The sequence below is a fragment of the Schistocerca americana genome, chromosome 8 (genome assembly GCF_021461395.2).
Source record: "Schistocerca americana isolate TAMUIC-IGC-003095 chromosome 8, iqSchAmer2.1, whole genome shotgun sequence".
NCBI classification, from domain to species: domain Eukaryota; kingdom Metazoa; phylum Arthropoda; class Insecta; order Orthoptera; family Acrididae; genus Schistocerca; species Schistocerca americana.
In genome coordinates this window covers 217,758,587-217,777,668 of record NC_060126.1, presented here as the reverse complement: position 1 = coordinate 217,777,668, position 19,082 = coordinate 217,758,587, and the positions used below count along the sequence as shown (strand labels likewise).

Here is a 19,082-nt window from a genome sequence, read left to right as displayed (position 1 = left end):
GAGATGAAATTAGTCCAGACTGAGATTAAGCAGCAGTTACAAGACAGTTTTTCCAAATTAGAGCAGCGGATAGAGGCGAAGACCAAGGAACTCAAAGATCAGGCTGAAGAGATGGAACAAAAATTAACTGCACAAATAGAATTGGTGAAAGCACAATGTGAGGAATCTACTCAGCGCGTACGTGTCGAAATGAAGGAGTATGTGGCTATTAAGATAGAAAATGTACGGGAACAAGTGGAAATGGTTCCGCAATTAGTACAAAAGCAAGACGCCTTGGCATGTGCAATTGTGCAACTTCCTGAATTGGCACGTACACAGACTAACCTAAAGGAAAGCGTTGAACATCTGTGTGAAAACGTTGACCAAAATGTTAAGGCAGCATTCCAGAATTTATCTGGCAAACAGGAAGAGAATTTGTTTGCGAAAGGGCTTGAGGAGGTGCGACAGCAGTTAGCTGCTGATTTTGAGCATTGGAAACAAACGATAGAAGAGTCAATGCGCGCTTCACAACAAAGCTCAGAACAAATGAATACAGGGCAGCAGCAGAAGTTGGCAACGACTATAGAGACAGTTACTGCCCATTCGCACACAATACCGACTTGTGCAAGTAATTCAAACATTAAATTGCCACAAGCTGGTTGTTCGCGTGAATTCTTATCTACCGGAGATTACGAAAGCCTTTGGCATGCCGAAGAAAAAATGATAAAGCATTGGCAATTCCAGATTTTTAACCCTGACAAAAGGGGGGGTCCATCCAATTGTTTTTATTCGAAGTTTCAGAGGAGTGCCACCCAGAAATTGGTCGGAGTGGCAGAAGATCAGTTTTGTTACAGGATATATACCAGGTTCGGGGGCGATCTGGGCCTCGGACATGACTTCTGTTTGCCCAACATATGACGATTTTGAGAAGGCGTTTTTATCAAAGTTCTGGTCAGACGGGGTACAGGAACGCCTAAGGCAGGAGGTGCTCTACCCAGAGCCTTTCTCCTTTTCAAAAGGAAGCCTTAGAAGGTATTTCGAAAAATATATAAATAAAACGAGATACTGGGACAGACCTATGCCCTTGCCAGACATAATAAACATACTTAAGGCAAGACTACCAACTAGCATCCGGAATCAATTGATTTACGGCAACGACAAAGACTTGGAGTCGTTCCTCACGACGTTAGACCATATAGATATTATCGAAGAGAACAACCAGAAAGCCCGTAATAACAGATTCCAATATAGGGCGATAGAACCTCTGCCAAACAGTAGGCAAGGTGGAAGTATGGGTTATACCAATGGCGATCAATCGACACTTAGAAGGAATGAACAGAGATCGTTAAATAATGGAGGAACCTTTCAAAATCTCAATAGTAATCTCGGCAATGGTCTTGCGAGGGGCTATTCAAGGAACAACAGGAACGGGAAAAGATACAACCCCGTGTGGGGTAACGAAAGAAATTTCAGACCCCAAGCCTGGAATAATAAGAATAATAGAAATTGGAATCAACCGGGAGGAATGAATTCTAATAGCCAACATCAGTGGGGACGGACATCTCCGAAGCAACCGGTAATTACCGAAGTGACGGATGATGTCAACCAGCAGACAAATCAAAATCCAACAAACTCGTAAGGACCCACTCGTGCCCCGGAGGAGTGGTCAACAATTGGTTGAGGGGCAACAGGATATGTGTACCCATGCTAACGTATAATGATGGACGATTACTGGCAGATGAACTGACCGAGGACTTAGAACCGCAAGATGAGGATAAGGAACAGGTGACAGTAGCTGAAGTGCAAGTCATTATGGAGACCGTACCTATAGTGGCGGTTTTAGACACAGCTGCAACCACAAATGTTATTTCGGAGGCAGTATTCAACAGGATCAGAAATATATGACGAGTACCAGTCTTTCCAGTTCAAAATTGCAGAACAATAGGCGCCGTTGGGGCTCGATCAGCTAATGTAAAGGTGCAGTCACTACTTGGTGTGGAATTCAGAAAGGTAGCAATATTAAGCACATTCCTTGTTGTGAAAAATTTGGTGGTAGATCGCATTATCGGAGTCGACAGCCTACGTCAATATGGATGCAGAATAGATTTCAAAACAGGAAAAATTTGGTTGAATGTTAATAAACAAGGAATTGAGTTGGAGTTGTTGAAAAAAAAGGCCTTACGAGGAAATATAATTGTGGGATCAGTGTGCAAGTAATCAGGACGGCCCAAAATTCTAAACAGCACGTAATTAATGAGTTCCACATCAAAGAAGATTTCGGTCAATTAGTGTTTGAAAAGTTAAATGAATACGACTGCATTATCGAAGATCAGAAGAAGCAGCTCAGTGACTTATTATTAATGTATGAAAACGTTTTTGATGAAAGGCCAGGAGTTATTAAGGGATACATATGCCATCTCTACGTTAAGCCACATGAAACGTATTGTAGAACTTTCTATCCTGTTCCCTGGAGGTTAAAGGCTCAAGTTCAAAAGGAAATAGATCGCATGTTGAAATGGGGTTTGATCTAACCCTCTACAAGCCCATACTGCTCCCCATTGTTAGTCGTGCCAAAAGCAAATGGGACTGTTAGACTGGTACTCAACGCCAGAGAAATAAATAAAATTATAATTCCAGTGAGAACACATCCGGAAAACATAGACGAACTTATACAACGGTTCCAGGATGTCAAATATTTGACGAGCATTGATTTGTGGAGCTCTTATTGGCAAGTCAAGCTGGATGAGTCATCAAGGAAGTATACGGCTTTCATTTATTCCGGAAGAAGCTACCAATTCACCGTAGTTCCTTTCGGACTTAACATTAGCGCTGAAATCTTTATAGCAGCTCTAGATTATGCACTAGGCCCAGAACTCAGAAGCAGTATAACAGTGTTTGTTGATGATTTGCTTATTGCATCAAAAACTTGGGAGGAGCATATTACCTTACTGAACCGAGTGTTGGGACGTGTTCAAAACCACGGGAATAACTGCTAACCTACAGAAATCCCATTTTGCAGTAAACAGAATCAAGTTCCTGGGGCATATAATTGACACAAAGGGAATTTTACCAAGCAAGGAGAAGCTAATTGCAATTAGTAAGTTTCCAACACCCATGAATAGCAGGCAATTAAAAGGGTTTATGGGCCTTGCCTCATTTTTTAGAAGATTCATAACAAATCAGGCGATGAATGCAGCAGCTCTAAATAGTCGGTTGAAGAAGGATGTGCCCTGGCTCTGGACATTAGAGTGTCAAGAAGCATTCGAAGCGATAAAGAAGCAATTAGTAAATGCACCGCTTTTGTACCATCCAGACATGCAAGAAGAATTTTACTTGTCAACAGATTCTTCGAATGTGGGTATTGGAGCGTGCCTTTTCCAAGTACGCAAGATAAATGGATAACTCACGTTCTGTCCTATAGCGTTTGCTAGTCGTGTTTTGTCCAACTTTGAATGATCTTACACGATGACAGAATTAGAGGCTCTTGCGGCCATCTGGGGATTTAAAAAATTTCATTATTATCTATATGGGTCAAAGACTGTCGTATATTGCGATCATCAATCATTAACGTTTTTACAAATGTGTAAACTGTTACACCCCAGACTGGCTAGATGGACTCTCGCTCTGCAACAATACCAATTTAAGATCATGCATGTCTCAGGACAGCAAAACATTATTGCTGACACTCTATCAAGGTCACCACAGGGTTTGACTAAAGAAATTGAAGTAAATAATAACTCAGAATTCCCTGTATTGCTGCTGCACGAAAATCCATATAAGATGTACTACGTCAATTTGTGTGTGCGTATAGCACAGTTACAGACAAGAGATGCTCAATGGGGAAGTGTCATTCAAAGGTTACAACAGCAACCTTCGGATCAGATGGCAAATTATTACAAGCTGGTAAATGGCATATTATTTTTCCGCTGTGGAAGGCCAAACAAAGTACGTTGGTGTGTTTGTATACCTGATGCGCAAATAGAGAAACTCGTATGGTTCACCCACTTAACCTGGGGACATTTCAGTGCGACAAAATGTGCAGACAAGATAAGTGTGTACTGTTATTTTCCCAACATAAAGTGCAGAGTGCATGAGGTCTTGAAGAAATGCATAATCTGTCAAAAAGCAAAGCCAGATTCAAAAGGGAGTAAGCACCCATTATGCTCTATATTAGTCCGAGAACCAAAAGAATTAATTTCGTGCAATCTGTGTGGACCGTTACCTACTTCAAGAGGAGGTGTTAGATGTGTGTTGGCATTTCTTTATGTGCGTACGAAATACGTAAAGCTATACCCGATAAAGGCGGCTACAGCCAAAGTAATTGTAATAAGACTGACAAGAGATTATCTTCCACATGTTGGTATACCTAAGGCGATAATAACAGACAATGCTAAGATATTCACGGGACTCCGATGGAAACAGGCTTTGTCTCAAGTCGGTGTGAAACACATACTAACATCATTTTACCACCCACAAGGCAATTTGGTTGAGAGAACTTTTAGAGAGTTCAATCGCTTTATGAGGACCGATTGCCATAATAAGCAGACTGCATGGGCAAATTATGTGGAAGAATTTGAGCAGATATACAACAACATGCCCCACTCCTCCACTGGTTATACACCTCATGAATTGATGTTTGAGGCAAAAGAAGAAAACTTCTGGACTGAACATATGCCCAAAACTCAGGAAACTGAGATACCTTGGGAAGAAAAAATAAGACAAGCCATCATAAATATGACGCAAAAGGCTGATCAGAGAAAACAATAATATGACAAATTAATCAAGAGAGTACAGGCGTACCATGTCGGAGAGAAGGTACTAGTCAAAAGACATACCAAATCATCCTTAATAAAGAAGAGTATAAAGAAATGGGAGTTGTTAGTATACTGGCCCATACATCATTCTACAAATTCCGAACCCTGGGGCTTATCTGTTAGCACACCCGGGATCTAACAAAATTAAAGGGTTATTTTCCCATAACGACTTGAAAAAATTTAATGAAGATTAGAAGATAGGAATGAATGGTGTTGCGAGTGACAGAGATGAACGCTCGTAAAAACATAACAATAAACTGTGTGTGTTTAGTGTTAGAAAACTTTAAACTGAAATAATTAATCAGTGACACAGATTGTAGAAATAGTGACTAACTATAACTATCGAGTGCTGCAAAGAAGATAGTGGAGATAGGCTTCACCTGTGTTTGGGTAAACATAGAACTTTAGCATTGCTAATGTCATCAAGAAGTATAAAGGATCTGAATGACCTTCAAGAAGAAAGAAATATTTCCCGAAAATGACGCTGCATAATCAAAAGAGGTTCCCAGTGAATGTTCATATATAATTTCAAGTGCACGCTTAGATGTGTAAACGTGTGAAGTGAAGTTTTGCGGTTAAGTAGTGAATCATGAGTGACGGTTAATGCCGCAAAGATAATTTCCTGCGCAAAACAATTGACGTAGGTGCGAGAGTTAGAATCGATATAGACGACACAGATATGCTTTGTAAGAGACTCGCATCAAATGCGAGGGGAAACTGATTGATGTTGAACTTCAAAAAAAGTGTCATAATTAGACGTTAAGAGTTCTTGATTTATTGTTGAATGTCAAAAGAAATTAATATTCATAGAATTAGTAGTTATTTAATGGGTCTTGTTCACTTTGGAAGTTTGTTTGAAAATCCATTTCCATCTATGTGCATGTATGAATGCCGGATAAATCAGAGAATAAATGAAAGAAGTGAATCCACATTCCTCACTACTAATAACTTTTACATTACAGCACTCAAGCGGAGAAATATATGTATTTAGGATAAAATTTTTATGAGTATAGATAAATGATATGACTTTTCAAGGAAATGATGGATTATGTCTTTGTATAAAATGAACCACACTTTCCATTATTCGATGATTTGAATCCAAAATCTACTGCAAGTTGCATGAATCCTTTAAATTACGAAGAATAAATCACTGACAGAAAATGTGTCAGAATTTTTGGATTTACAAGCACAAGTGGTGATGCGAAGTCAAAAAGAAAATTCAAACTAGAGTAAATATTATGATGTTTTCGGCAACAGCATTAGTCAATGGATAAATGGAAATCTTAAGTCAATGGCTAAATTCCTTGCAGTACATTGTAAGAAAAAGGATGCATGAAGCCATAGGGATTTTGTTTTCAAAAAGGAGAATCTTGGACGGTGCAACCTAACCAGTTCTTTTACAGGAAGAGTTTCCTTTTCAGTCATTGCTAATTCTTTTGGAATGAATGTTGCATGTAAAATCTGGTATCCCTGTCCCTTCTACTCTTCCCATTGTGGGCCGCGTAGAAGACCGACTACAAATGTGGATGTCGGGGACATGCAAGATCCGGGGGAGTTTCAGCACCGCAAGATATTGTCCTGAGAAAAAGATTGTAAAAAAACTCTAGTTATTGATTGTAAAATTTTTTTAGCAAGAGGCACAAATCACTCTTCTCCAAATCGTTATATAAATCTATCCCTATCTTTCCTTTAGAGATCAATTTCAAAATTATTTTTTTTTCTTCTGTAGGTTTTCCTATCTTCTATGTACCGTAGGCTGGGGGTCTACGCTTAAGAGGTTTTCCATGGTTTCCCTGCTTAAGAAAGTCCCCGAATGGGTAGACCCTGATAATAGTTTCATGAAAGATCATCTTCCTTGGTTGTGCACAGCAGACATAACACCTTGATACACGTAAAAGCAATACAGCTGCGGTACCTGTCTCCTCTTTTCTTCTGTTTTCAATGTTTCTTTTCTTCGTCTGTCTTAAACATAATTTTTTTTTTTCAGTCGGAGGACTGACACTCATCACTTTCGGGTTACCCACACTAATAGATAGCTCGCGAAGTGTGTTAGGTAAATCAAAATTAGGCTCACAAACTTCGCTCGCTGCGAGGGGCATTGAAATATCACCACAGCAAATACCCTCTACCACACACCAATTATCCATTTTCAATCAAACCATCCACATTCATTCACTTTGGAAAAGTTATCTGATCTGATTTTCTCATAAAATATGCGGCGACAGCTCGCCGACGCCAAAGTATTTTCTAGTGCGTTTATTCTTTGAAATAACAGATGCATATATGCATTCTCCATGGTTGTTAGAGTGGTAACTAGGACAGCTTCTGGAGTATCCGTTGAGGGATTAACGTGTTTCTGAGAGACACATATTCTGCTTTTCTTCTCGCTAAAGTGAGCCAATTAACATTTGTGTCGTTGGCGGTCTGTTTTGAAGAGAAAGAGATTGTAAAAGGAAAATAATTAAGGCGTGGAATCACCGGAGATCTGGACATGTAATGGAGATGGATTTAATACGCGATTTTCTCCATAAATAAGGTTTGTGACTTTTTTGTTCTGGAGTGAATGAACGAATGAGTTTTTTTTCTGAATCATTTGTTGATCACGTTGGCCCTGTAATTAGTGGGGAAGTTTCAGCTGTGTCGAAGAGAGCCAGCAATCACTGAGTCTGCATTAAATCGTCCAAAAAGGCTTCGTACACATCTGGAATTCGCAATCTTTCGTAAAAGGAACAAATTGTCCAAACTATTGATTCTCTAGACTGATTGCAGTGTTTAAGAGTAATAATAAATGTCAACATCTCTTACAGCAAGCCAGCCGCTGATTCCCAAGACGAAGGACTCCACCAAAGATTCTATTTGGGTGACTCTTTTTATCACGTAATGAAATCTTATATTAAAAACTATACATAGATAAAGGAGAGAAAGAGAAAGAGCGAATGAAAATAGAGATAATACTAATAATCCTCCATTAGTCTAATTTTTCAGCTGTCTTATACGGATCAGCCAAGAACTGGGAGGGCCTTACTTTACTTTATAGACTTATGTGTGAAGGTGAAGGGATCTTAAAGACAACAGATACACATCTATACAGACAAGACATTATACAGAGATAGCAGCTAGCTGCATTGATCATCTATTCTTAGATTAAAGAGATAGCAACTTATTATCCAAACATTTAAAATGTAAAATATTTCTAAACAATTTGGAAAACACTTAATGAATAAAATATAAATCGTATCCTCTGCAAATGTTTAGTTACTTTCAATGAGTAATTCAGCACTCACTGTGCAAACCAGCAGAAACCGTGACAAGTGAGTACTACAATGTCTCTTGTGAGATTTTAGGACTGCACGCTAAGCAATTTTAACAGAAGAGGCCAGGCAAAAAATCTCATTTCATAAATTGTTGTGAGTAATTTCCAGTTCATCTCAGCAATGTTTTCAGAAATGGTTAACAGTGAAGAAAAAATAACTGAAGTGTGTTTCAACATGAAAAGTTCCCTTGTCAGTTGTTCTACGAGGAGTATGTCACTGTGATACCTTCAGGAAGACCATAAACAATAACCCATACCAAAGTCTCCCAGTGCTATAATAAAAGTGTGCTACAGAGAGCATTAGTATAATCCAAACTACTCACTTTGGCAATCATATCACCATCATAATAATAACGGAGGGCACGAGAAAGTTTCTCGTAGTTCATTGTTGGCTTGTTCTTTCGCTCTCCCCACAGCTGGGCAACCATTTCTGGATTAGTAAGTTTAAATTCACCCTCTGTCCCTTCCCACTGGATCACTTCAACATGCTCCTTGTCAGTCAGAAGTTCCAGAAGGAATTGCCAGAGTTGTATCTGGCCATTATTGCCTACAAAAATATCAAACAACATTTTCAGGAATGCAAACACTTGTTACATTATGCTTAATTGCCAATGAGATTAAAAATACAATAAAATTTTCAGGCAACATATAACCCATTTTCGTAAATTATCTTGAAACTTGTGAGGAAATTGATGGAAACCTACCTGTACGATTCCCACATCCTATGAGTGTTCCACTGGCTTCAACAACACTAAGCGGGAGACCGACAACACGTGGCAATTTTCCAAGTCTCTGCTGAATGCGAGTTGGTCTGCCTCGGGCAATAACTGGAGGTGGTGTGACAGAGGGCGATGAGGGATCTGACTGAGATTTCTGCATCACCACTGGGGAAAAACAAAATGTTTCTAGGCATTAACAACACATATTTATACTAAATTCCAATGCAACACTTCTCAAGGCTTTAATAACACAACAAAAATTTCTAGAATTCAGTCACCAATATCTTTCTTTTGCATTCGCCAACATCTTTCTTTTGCAATCGCTAAAAATTTGCATTTGCAGGACAGAATAACCTTTATAGTTTTCTATGTGGGTCAGGCTTCTCTTGAGACTAAAGGGGATAACGAAGCAATCACTAACTGTGCCATCCCAGTCAGTGCAAGAAGTACGATAGACTGGAACACTAGACTGTGTTTGAAATGTTTAATTCAGGAGTTTGCCCAAAACAGTTTCATTTCGAGTGGTAAGATAGGTGACTTACAACTAGCATAAATCAGTAAGTAATAGCTGGTCAGTTATTTTGTATTTATCTAAGCTAATTCATTGTGGATGTTCTGTTTGAAGCTCTTCCTGAGAACAAGCATGGCAGTGATCAGAGAGCGGGATTTCAAGTTCAGCCAAAGTGAAGTCATCATCAAAACACACATGTCTGGACACTGCCTGGTCTGAGGATATGAAGTGGAATACCATTATATACAGGAAGCAATAACATTGTAATCCAAAATTCAACCTATCTAATTCACATGAGACATACCAGTTTCACTGAATATATCATACAGAATTAATCAAATGCACTGAAACGAAAAGATATCAGTGTAAACTGTTCAGATATCTTTAACCTCAATGTAATGAATATGTAGCAACTCAAAACAAGATTCCTTGCTTATCTATGATGAGCAGTTGCCTGAACTTTTAGGCTATATGAGCACATCTTCATGACTGATTGAAACTTTCATACTCACTGATGTTCCCTCCTATTATTGCCAAACACCTAATTCATTTCATATTAATACCTTGCAGTAGATTCTGTTCCGTGACTGCTGCTATTCCCACTTACGCCATGAGAGAACCTCTGCCAATAGCTTTCAGAAATAACAGATGGAAGCATCAGTGGCAATGAAAGTTTGAGTCAGTCCTAGAGCCATGTTCAGACAGCCATGTTTGTTTTTACAGCTTGTAAACAGTGAAACAGTGACAGTTCAATATACAGTGTTTGCCAGTGATGAAGATGAGGAAAAAATATAAGAGAAACACAATGTAAAAATATATATACGTATATCTAAAAACAAAGATGTTGTGACTTACCAAACGAAAGCGCTGGCAGGTCGATAGACACACAAACAAACACAAACATACACACAAAATTCTAGCTTTCGCAACCAACGGTTGCCTCATCAGGAAAGAGGGAAGGAGAGGGAAAAACGAAAGGATTTGGGTTTTAAGGGAGAGGTTAAGGAGTCATTCCAATCCCGGGAGCGGAAAGACTTACCTTAGGGGGAAAAAGGACGGGTATACACTTGCGCGCACACACACACACACACATATCCATCCACACATATACAGACACAAGCAGACATATACAGAGGTAAAGAGTTTGGGCAGAGATGTCAGTCGAGGCGGAAGTGCAGAGGCAAAGATGTTGTTGAATGACAGGTGAGGTATGAGTGGCGGCAACTTGAAATTAGCGGAGATTGAGGCCTGGTGGATAACGGGAAGAGAGGATATATTGAAGAGCAAGTTCCCATCTCCGGAGTTCGGATAGGTTGGTGTTAGTGGGAAGTATCCAGATAAGCCGGACGGTGTAACACTGTGCCAAGATGTGCTGGCCGTGCACCAAGGCATGTTTAGCCACAGGGTGATCCTCATTACCAACAAACACTGTCTGCCTGTGTCCATTCATGCGAATGGACAGTTTGTTGCTGGTCATTCCCACATAGAATGCGTCACAGTGTAGGCAGGTCAGTTGGTAGATCACGTGGGTGCTTTCACACGTTGGTTCTGCCTTTGATCGTGTAGACCTTCCGGGTTACAGGACTGGAGTAGGTGGTGGTGGGAGGGTGCATGGGACAGGTTTTACACCGGGGGCGGTTACAAGGGTAGGAGTCAGAGGGTAGGGAAGATGGTTTGGGGATTTCATAGGGATGAACTAAGAGGTTACGAAGGTTAGGTGGACGGCAGAAAGACACTCTTGGTGGAGTGGGGAGGATTTCATGAAGGATGGATCTCATTTCAGGGCAGGATTTGAGGAAGTCGTATCCCTGCTGGAGAGCCACATTCAGAGTCTGATCCAGTCCTGGAAAGTATCCTGTCACAAGTGGGGCACTTTTGGGGTTCTTCTGTGGGAGGTTCTGAGTTTGAGGGGATGAGGTAGTGGCTCTGGTTATTTGCTTCTGTACCAGGTTGGGAGGGTAGTTGCAGGATGCGAAAGCTGTTTTCAGGTTGTTGATGTAATGGTTCAGGGATTCAGGACTGAAGCAGATTCGTTTGCCACGAAGACCTAAGCTGTAGGGAAGGGACCATTTGATATGGAATGGGTGGCAGCTGTCATAGTGGAGGTATTGTTGCTTGTTGGTGGGTTTGATGTGGATGGATGTGTGAAGCTGGCCATTGGACAGTTGGAGGTCAATGTCGAGGAAAGTGGCATGGGATTTGGAGTAGGACCAGGTGAATCTGATGGAACCAAAGGAGTTGAGGTTGGAGAGGAAATTCTGGAGTTCTTCTTCACTGTGAGTCCAGATCATGAAGATGTCATCAATAAATCTGTACCAAACTTTGGGTTGGCAGGCCTGGGTAACCAAGAAGGCTTCCTCCAAGCGACCCATGAACAGGTTGGCGTACGAGGGGGCCATCCTGGTACCCATGGCTGTTCCCTTTAATTGTTGGTATGTCTGGCCTTCGAAAGTGAAGAAGTTGTGGGTCAGGACGAAGCTGGCTAAGGTAATGAGAAAAGAGGTTTTAGGTAGGGTGGCAGGTGATCGGCGTGAAAGGAAGTGCTCCATCGCAGCGAGGCCCTGGACGTGCGGGATATTTGTGTATAAGGAAGTGGTATCAGTGGTTACAAGGATGGTTTCCGGGGGTAACGGATTGGGTAAGGATTCCAGGTGTTCGAGAAAGTGGTTGGTGTCTTACCTTCAGCCCCACTCCCAGATTCAACCAAACAGCCCTCGTCAAAGATTTACTGCCCTACACTCGTACTCTCTGCTGGAAGTATCACTTTGCCACAAAGAAAAATGATCCTAATCCTACCCCTAGTGATCCAACTCCCCAAGACACTATCCAAATTGAACCCTGCCTGGAACAGTTCCGTTCTCCGTCACAGCGGAACCCACCTCCTCTTCCTCAAAATCACCCTCCCCAAACCTTCCAGGAATTTCTGACTTCCAGCATTGCCTCTCAATCCTTCTTAAAAAATGCCTACGTAGATCAACACCCTCAACCCATTACATGCAGTCTCCCATCCTTCATTATACAGGGTGTCCCAGGAAGAATGGTCACTATTCAGGGATATGACAGGCACAATCATCTGACGCAAGAAACTTCATATGGACATATGCCAAAGTCCACATGTTTCCCAGGATAGAACACACTTTCTACATTATTCAACACATTTTCAGGTTTACATAGTGTGATGATACAGGGCTTTTTACTGTATCAGTTATAATAGCAATGACATGTGGTAAGTATCCATCCGCGTTTGTTAATTTTAAGTATTATATAAACAGAGAAAATGTTTATGCATATTATTTTAATTTTTGGAAACCTACAGATGTGTGCATTTGTTTGTTTCTTATGTTTTGTGAGGGGTACTGCTGCTAGGCAGCATCCAAAGGGATCTTCAAGGCTTGCACAAAATGGTGACGTCACCACATGTAGCCTTCACAGAGCCTGAAGAAGATGCTGGAAGCTTCCCTTAGATGCTATGGCATATGTTACTCAGAAAAGAAGATAAAAGTGTTTCTGGAATTCATTATTTTAGAAAATACAGAATCCAATTTATGTTCACTGATAAGTGTTTGAAGATCTGGATAAGAATGATCTTTTTTTCTTAATGGAAATTAAAATTCTATTACACTGTCATGGGAAAGTGGTGTAGAATCTCTTGACTCCGTGAAATCATGAAAATTTGTAACACACTGTCAAATCTTGAATATTTTCAAAGCTTAAGGACCTGATAGACATTATCAATGAAAAGTAATCAGTTTTATTATTCAGGAAGTAACTAAAGTGATCATAAATTGCATGAATAATCATTTGCTAGGCTTGAGAATTTTTCAATGTGGCAGCCAGACATAGCTGCACTTGCTGGTCTTGGTGTTAACAGTAATCCTTGGTTAGCACAGTAAACAAAATGCACTGATAGAGAGAATCTTTGATTGAGCTCACATAATTACATTTGCAAGATAATATCTGAAGCACGAATACCATTCACTGCACACAATTCAACTGCTATATCGGAATGAACCTGTCTAAATAATAATATGACTAATCTTCAGCTATATGTGAGTTGTTAGGTGCGATCTCTGGAAAGAAGGCAGTGGCATTTAGTACTGCAAATGGGCTACGTAAGATACGGTCAACCAGAATATCCCATTAAGCCACTGATCCTTAATATCCCTATAAAAAGACTGCAAAGTGGCCCACACTGACATATCTCAGTGGTGTCTCATTTGACAGGACATCAATAATATCTCAATATGCACATCAGTTAGTTAACATTATAATATGTATTTTACAATATACCAACTGAAAAATATTACCATTTCACCTCTAAGCAGTATCATACACATCACATTACATCTGTTGTACAGTTCAAACAAATGTTTGAATATCCCCACCATCAACCTCAATGCATTTGTGCACCCTTAAGAAACATTTTTGTGTTGCTTGTCCGAATGTCCATGCACGTTCACCTAATGAGGGCAGCAGAGCTGATGATGAGATCAAGCAGGTCATCTCACATATTTACCTTTCGTTTGAACACCTCAGACTTCATCCAACACCATAAACAAAAATGTAATGGTGTAAGGTCTGGCAATCATGGTGGCCAGTTAAAATTAATGTAAGTTGTGAACTCTTCTAGCTGTGACATACACCACTGTGCAGTGTCACCCATCAAATGGTTTATCACAAATCATATCTTATTAAAATCTGATTAAGAATCGGGTAAGATGTTCTTAAATGGCTTTAGAAATAAATCTGGGTGAAAACTTGGGAAATTTCTGATTTAATCATTTGCTCAGTGTTGTGGTAAAGTCATCATAGTTACTAGTTACTATCCATTCTTTAATAGCAACAGGTCTTCTACCTCTTTTCTTCATTCTTTCTTCGTCTCCTCTAAGCTCAAAGTGTTATTTGATATCATTGCATTTGTGTCTGCACTAAACTATTGCTGCTGTGACCTGTTGGTGTTCCTGATAATACACATGTAGTTGCAGTACATGCAGATTTGTTGTCTACAAACTCTGTAGTTTTAGTATGTACTCCTTTACAATTTATGTCCTTACTTAATTCAAGTTTTTGTAATCTAGGTTCCAATTTGTTAATTATTACTGACAAAACATCAATATTTTGTTAATATAAGTATGTGACACTGTTTTAGTACCCATCAGTTTTTTTCTAACATCTCAATTCTTTGCACTAATTTGTCATCTTGTGCCTTAATAACATGTACTCATTAAGTATCATCTTATTTGGTTTCCATTATCTCTAACTGCCTATCTATTTCAGAAACACGATTGAAGCCCATATGCAGTCTTGTTTCCAATGTATTTAATTTACTGTTCTGTGAGGTAGCAAATTCATTAAACTGTGTTTTTAAATTTGTATGTCTGGTGTCAATTTGCAGCAATCTGTTTTCACCTTGGGTGACATTGTCATCTATATGCATAACTATTTTATTTAAGTGAGCCAATCGTTGGAAAACTGTCTGCATTAATTCTTGCATGGTTATGCTGTGGTCTGTGTATGCCATCATATTACTCCCAAACTAAAGAAAATTTATAACCATATACAGCAATAGCACAGCTGTAGTGAACTATTTCCAACATAAGTTGTCATAATAGTGGAATGGGTGTATTTGTATTTGCTGCCATGGATTAGTTGTAACATACTGTATGTAACAGCACTTGTCATAACAATGGAACATATTAATGTCACAGAGACCTAATTGTGTTGTTGTTGTGGTCTTCAGTCCTGAGACTGGTTTGATGCAGCTCTCCATGCTACTCTATCCTGTGCAAGCTTCTTCATCTCCCAGTACCTACTGCAACCTACATCCTTCTGAATCTGCTTGGTGTAGTCATTTCTTGGTCTCCCTCTACGATTTTTACCCTCCAATACTAAATTGGTGGTCCCTTGATGCCTCAGAACCTAATTGTAAACAACTATACTCACAGAAGTTGTCATAACAAAATACTTCAATTTAATCTTTGTATTCATGGGGTCACAACATTGCACTTTGAAAAGAAGAAAAAATATCTGAACCTACTGAGTTACGGCATTTTGCCCATGGACAGCTGCAAAGCTGCTTGCCATTTGGCGTCATCTGCTACTCTCAGTACTGTGTGCTGCTTGGCAGGTGTTTGTTGGACTACAGCCTCATGGACAGTTGCCAACCTTCTATGCTCTGAATGACATATAGCGCCGTTCGTGATGGGTACTTTGGTTGTCTGTATGTCAGTAGATATAGATGAAATTCCTGATTGTCACTGGATATCTCAGGGGAAATTGTCAATATAACCATTCATTACTCATAGTAGTTCGAATTCCGTCTTCACTTTTAATAAATGAACCCTGGTTGTATGGCGTATTCTTGTAATTCCTCAGCTTAAACGCATATATTATTCAAATTTATTGTATTTTTCGTTTTGTGTCTTTAGCTATACTACTGCTTCTTGATGTTTCAGTGTCAATCAGTCATTTCTCTTGGACACTGAATAGTAATGTCTGTACTGCCAAAAACTTCCTTGTTGACACTGAATCTAGTTATTTAGTTTTCAGATGGATGTAGCATTATTACTTAATCGTGTTCCATTTCATCTCACACAAGGGTCACCACATGTGAGGGTTCAGTTAACTTACAAATTTCCTCATTTTTGATCTTCAGGACTGAGAAGTCTGCCAATACTCAGCTCATTGATATTTCTTCTTATGTCTGTATAAGAACTCTGCTTCCACCAAAACCAGGACTCATCGACTCTGATTTCTAGGAAGTCTTTTATTGTACCTTTGATTACAAAACACGAACAGAGGTTTTACGCACACACACACACACACACACACACACACACACACACACACACACGCACAGAGAGAGAGAGAGAGAGAGAGAGAGAGAGAGAGAGAGAGAGAACAATTTTAATGTTCTTGTGTTGTCACGGAGCTCGCTCATGCAGAATACCCCACACAAAAATAATAAAACACAAGAAACAAGAGTTGTTCCCTAATAAATCCTCTTACTGAATAATTAAACCCTCAATCAATGAAATGATTTACTTTGGCTACACTACCAACATTTCTGTGCAAACAACACATACAAGTCATAATGCACTATGAATCAACATACAGAAAAAAATTCTATGCAACTATTTCAATCATCAGAATGTTGTACAATGTTTATATTCCCACATTTGTTACCTGCACAATTAACCATAACTGTGAATGAGAGAAATACGAGAGCCACTTACCAACCATTTTTGTCTTTCGCAGAAGCTCAAGATGGGTCCAAAATATACCTCCTGGGTCGGAGGGCACTTTACGGTGGAACTCAGTGGGTGTGAGGGCCAGGAGCTGCTTTCCTGTAATGGCCCAGTCCATAAGCCGCAGGCCTGCCAGGTTGAATGTACGCACTGCCCACGTAAGCCAGTGTCGCACATGTGTCACTGACCATTCTGCTGGATCTGAGAGAGACATTCTACTTATTGTCCAGGAAAGAATTTCACTTACATACATAATAAACAGGAAAAAAGTTATTTTGTCAGTAGGAAATTTAAGCTGTTCATGTAATTTTGAATGGCCTAAATTGTATGGAGTTACTTTCTTTTGATTACTCTCTTGAGAAACCAATAAGTACCAGGCAATTTTTGAAGCAGAGGAAGATGATATTCCACATGTCTGCATAACTAAAATAAATTACCACTACCATTTTCATCAACACAAACATCAGCTGCAGAAGGCCTAGCAAAGAGGCAACATGAATTATGTTTCAGCATATAATGACTTACACTTGGATACTGTTTTGTATGTCAGGCTTCCTTCTCATACAACGTTTCTACTTTACTTTTGTCTTCATTTATGTCATCTCCTTCCACCTTCTTCAGTAATTGTTACGCCAAAGATAAAACACAGTACTTATTTTCAATCATCTCACAGCAGCAAAAATAACATGTGTACAAATAAGTCAGCATAGGACTGAACAACATAAGTTGCACAATAGAGGAAATGTCACTGAAACCGAAGGGATACCCATTAGGTCCTAACAACAGTTTATCGTAGATTACTGGAACAACAGAGCATGCCACAAGGCAGGAAAAAGGCACAGTTTGATCTAGTCTTTAAGATATTGAAGACCTATCTCAGTAAGTTAAATTTGTTGTGGGATTACAGAATTTATTTTGTTTTCACGTGTGACGACTTTCTTGGAGACAGAACAGATGCGTAGAAATTAACATGGATTCCAAAAGCAACTGTTGTTGAAAATCAGCTTACACTGTGCATTCAAGAGCTCTAAATGGCTGTAGACATCAGCACCTGTATCAATGCAGTGTTACTTGTCTCCGAGAAATCCAGCAATATAATTCTGCACCATTGCATACTACACAAAATATTTGTTTACAGAATACCACAACAAGTGTGCAATTAAACTGAGAATTTCCAAACACATGGAACTCACTGTGTCATTTCTAATGAGGAGATATCACAAGAAGCAAAAGTATTGTACCACAAGGATATTATTGTGTACCACAATGGAATCTATGGAGACTTACAAATGATCAGCACTTGGTAATGACTAACAGCCGAGTTTCAACATAAATATAATGTAATGCAAATAAGATGAAATAAGAAGCTGTGAGGTTTGGCGATGACTTTGTGATCTGTCAGAGTCACCAAAGGACTAAGAATAGCACATGAACGGAATAGACAGCATCTTGAAAGGAGGATATAAGATAAATATCAACAAAAGTAAAACAAGGATAATGGAATCAGATGATGCTGAAAGAATTGGATTAGGAAATGACATGCTTAAAATAATCGGCAAGTTTTGTTATTTGTGCAGCAAAATAAGGGATGATGGCTGAAGCAGAGTTGACATAAAATGTAGACTGGCAATGGCAACAAAGTATTTCTACAGAAGAGAAATTTGTTAACATGAATATAGATTTAAGTGTTAGGATGTCTTTTCTGGGGATGTTTGTTTGGAAGTGAAACATGGGCAATAAACCACTTAGACGTGGAGAGGCTAGAAGCTTCTGAAATTTGGTGCTACAGAAGAATGCTGAAGACTGGATGGGTAGATCGGATAACCAATGAGGAGGTACTAAAAAGAACTGGAGACAAAATAAATTTGTGCCACTACTTGACTAAAAGAAGGGATTGGTTGATAAGACAGATTCTGAGACATCAACAGATCACCAATTTGATTCAGAAGGATGTAGGTTGTGAAGTTATTCAGAGATCAAGAGCCCTGCACAGGATAGGACAGAATGGAGAGCTGCATCAAAGCAGTTTTTGGACTGAAGACCATACCAACAAACGCAGATAAAAAGACAAAAAAAAAAAAAAAAAAAAAAATCTGATATTATCTGATTATATTATCAGTTACCTGTGACTGAAGTCAGTCACAAACACAAGCATTATAGGAGTATCTGTCTTGAGTCATCTAAGATGGAAGTAAAAGTAAAGTTGTCATCAATCACACAGTTGGTGTAAACACCACAGTGCTTTACAAAACACATTTCTGATTAAACTATACAATTTAGCGTCAGCCAGTTCATCGACCTGGCAGCGTGGTGTTTTTGGCTTGTACAAAAGTTCCATTAACTCCGCCTTACACAAGTTATTTTCATATTTATCCAATGGAACATTTTTTTTGTACCCAGAGCAAATTATTCGCTTTCCTCCATGCAGTGTTGACATTTTATCCATCACGTCGGAGTGGTATGGTGCATTCTCCATTATTATTGTCGAATTCAGAGGAA

General features: G+C 39.4%; 1 protein-coding gene across 6 annotated transcripts in view; it reads right to left on the bottom strand.

Annotated features, from left to right (window-relative positions):
• LOC124545068 (DNA-binding protein Ets97D-like) overlaps nucleotides 1-19,082 on the bottom strand; it is a 69,261-nt gene that overhangs the window by 15,788 nt on the left and 34,391 nt on the right. For all 6 annotated transcript variants that reach the window (XM_047123866.1, XM_047123867.1, XM_047123869.1 and 3 more), the window contains 3 exons: nucleotides 16,572-16,784; nucleotides 8,811-8,990; nucleotides 8,430-8,653 (listed from right to left, as the gene is read on the bottom strand). In XM_047123866.1, the coding sequence (XP_046979822.1) occupies nucleotides 8,430-8,653; nucleotides 8,811-8,990; nucleotides 16,572-16,784 (617 nt within the window). The remainder of the gene's footprint in view (nucleotides 1-8,429; nucleotides 8,654-8,810; nucleotides 8,991-16,571; nucleotides 16,785-19,082) is intronic.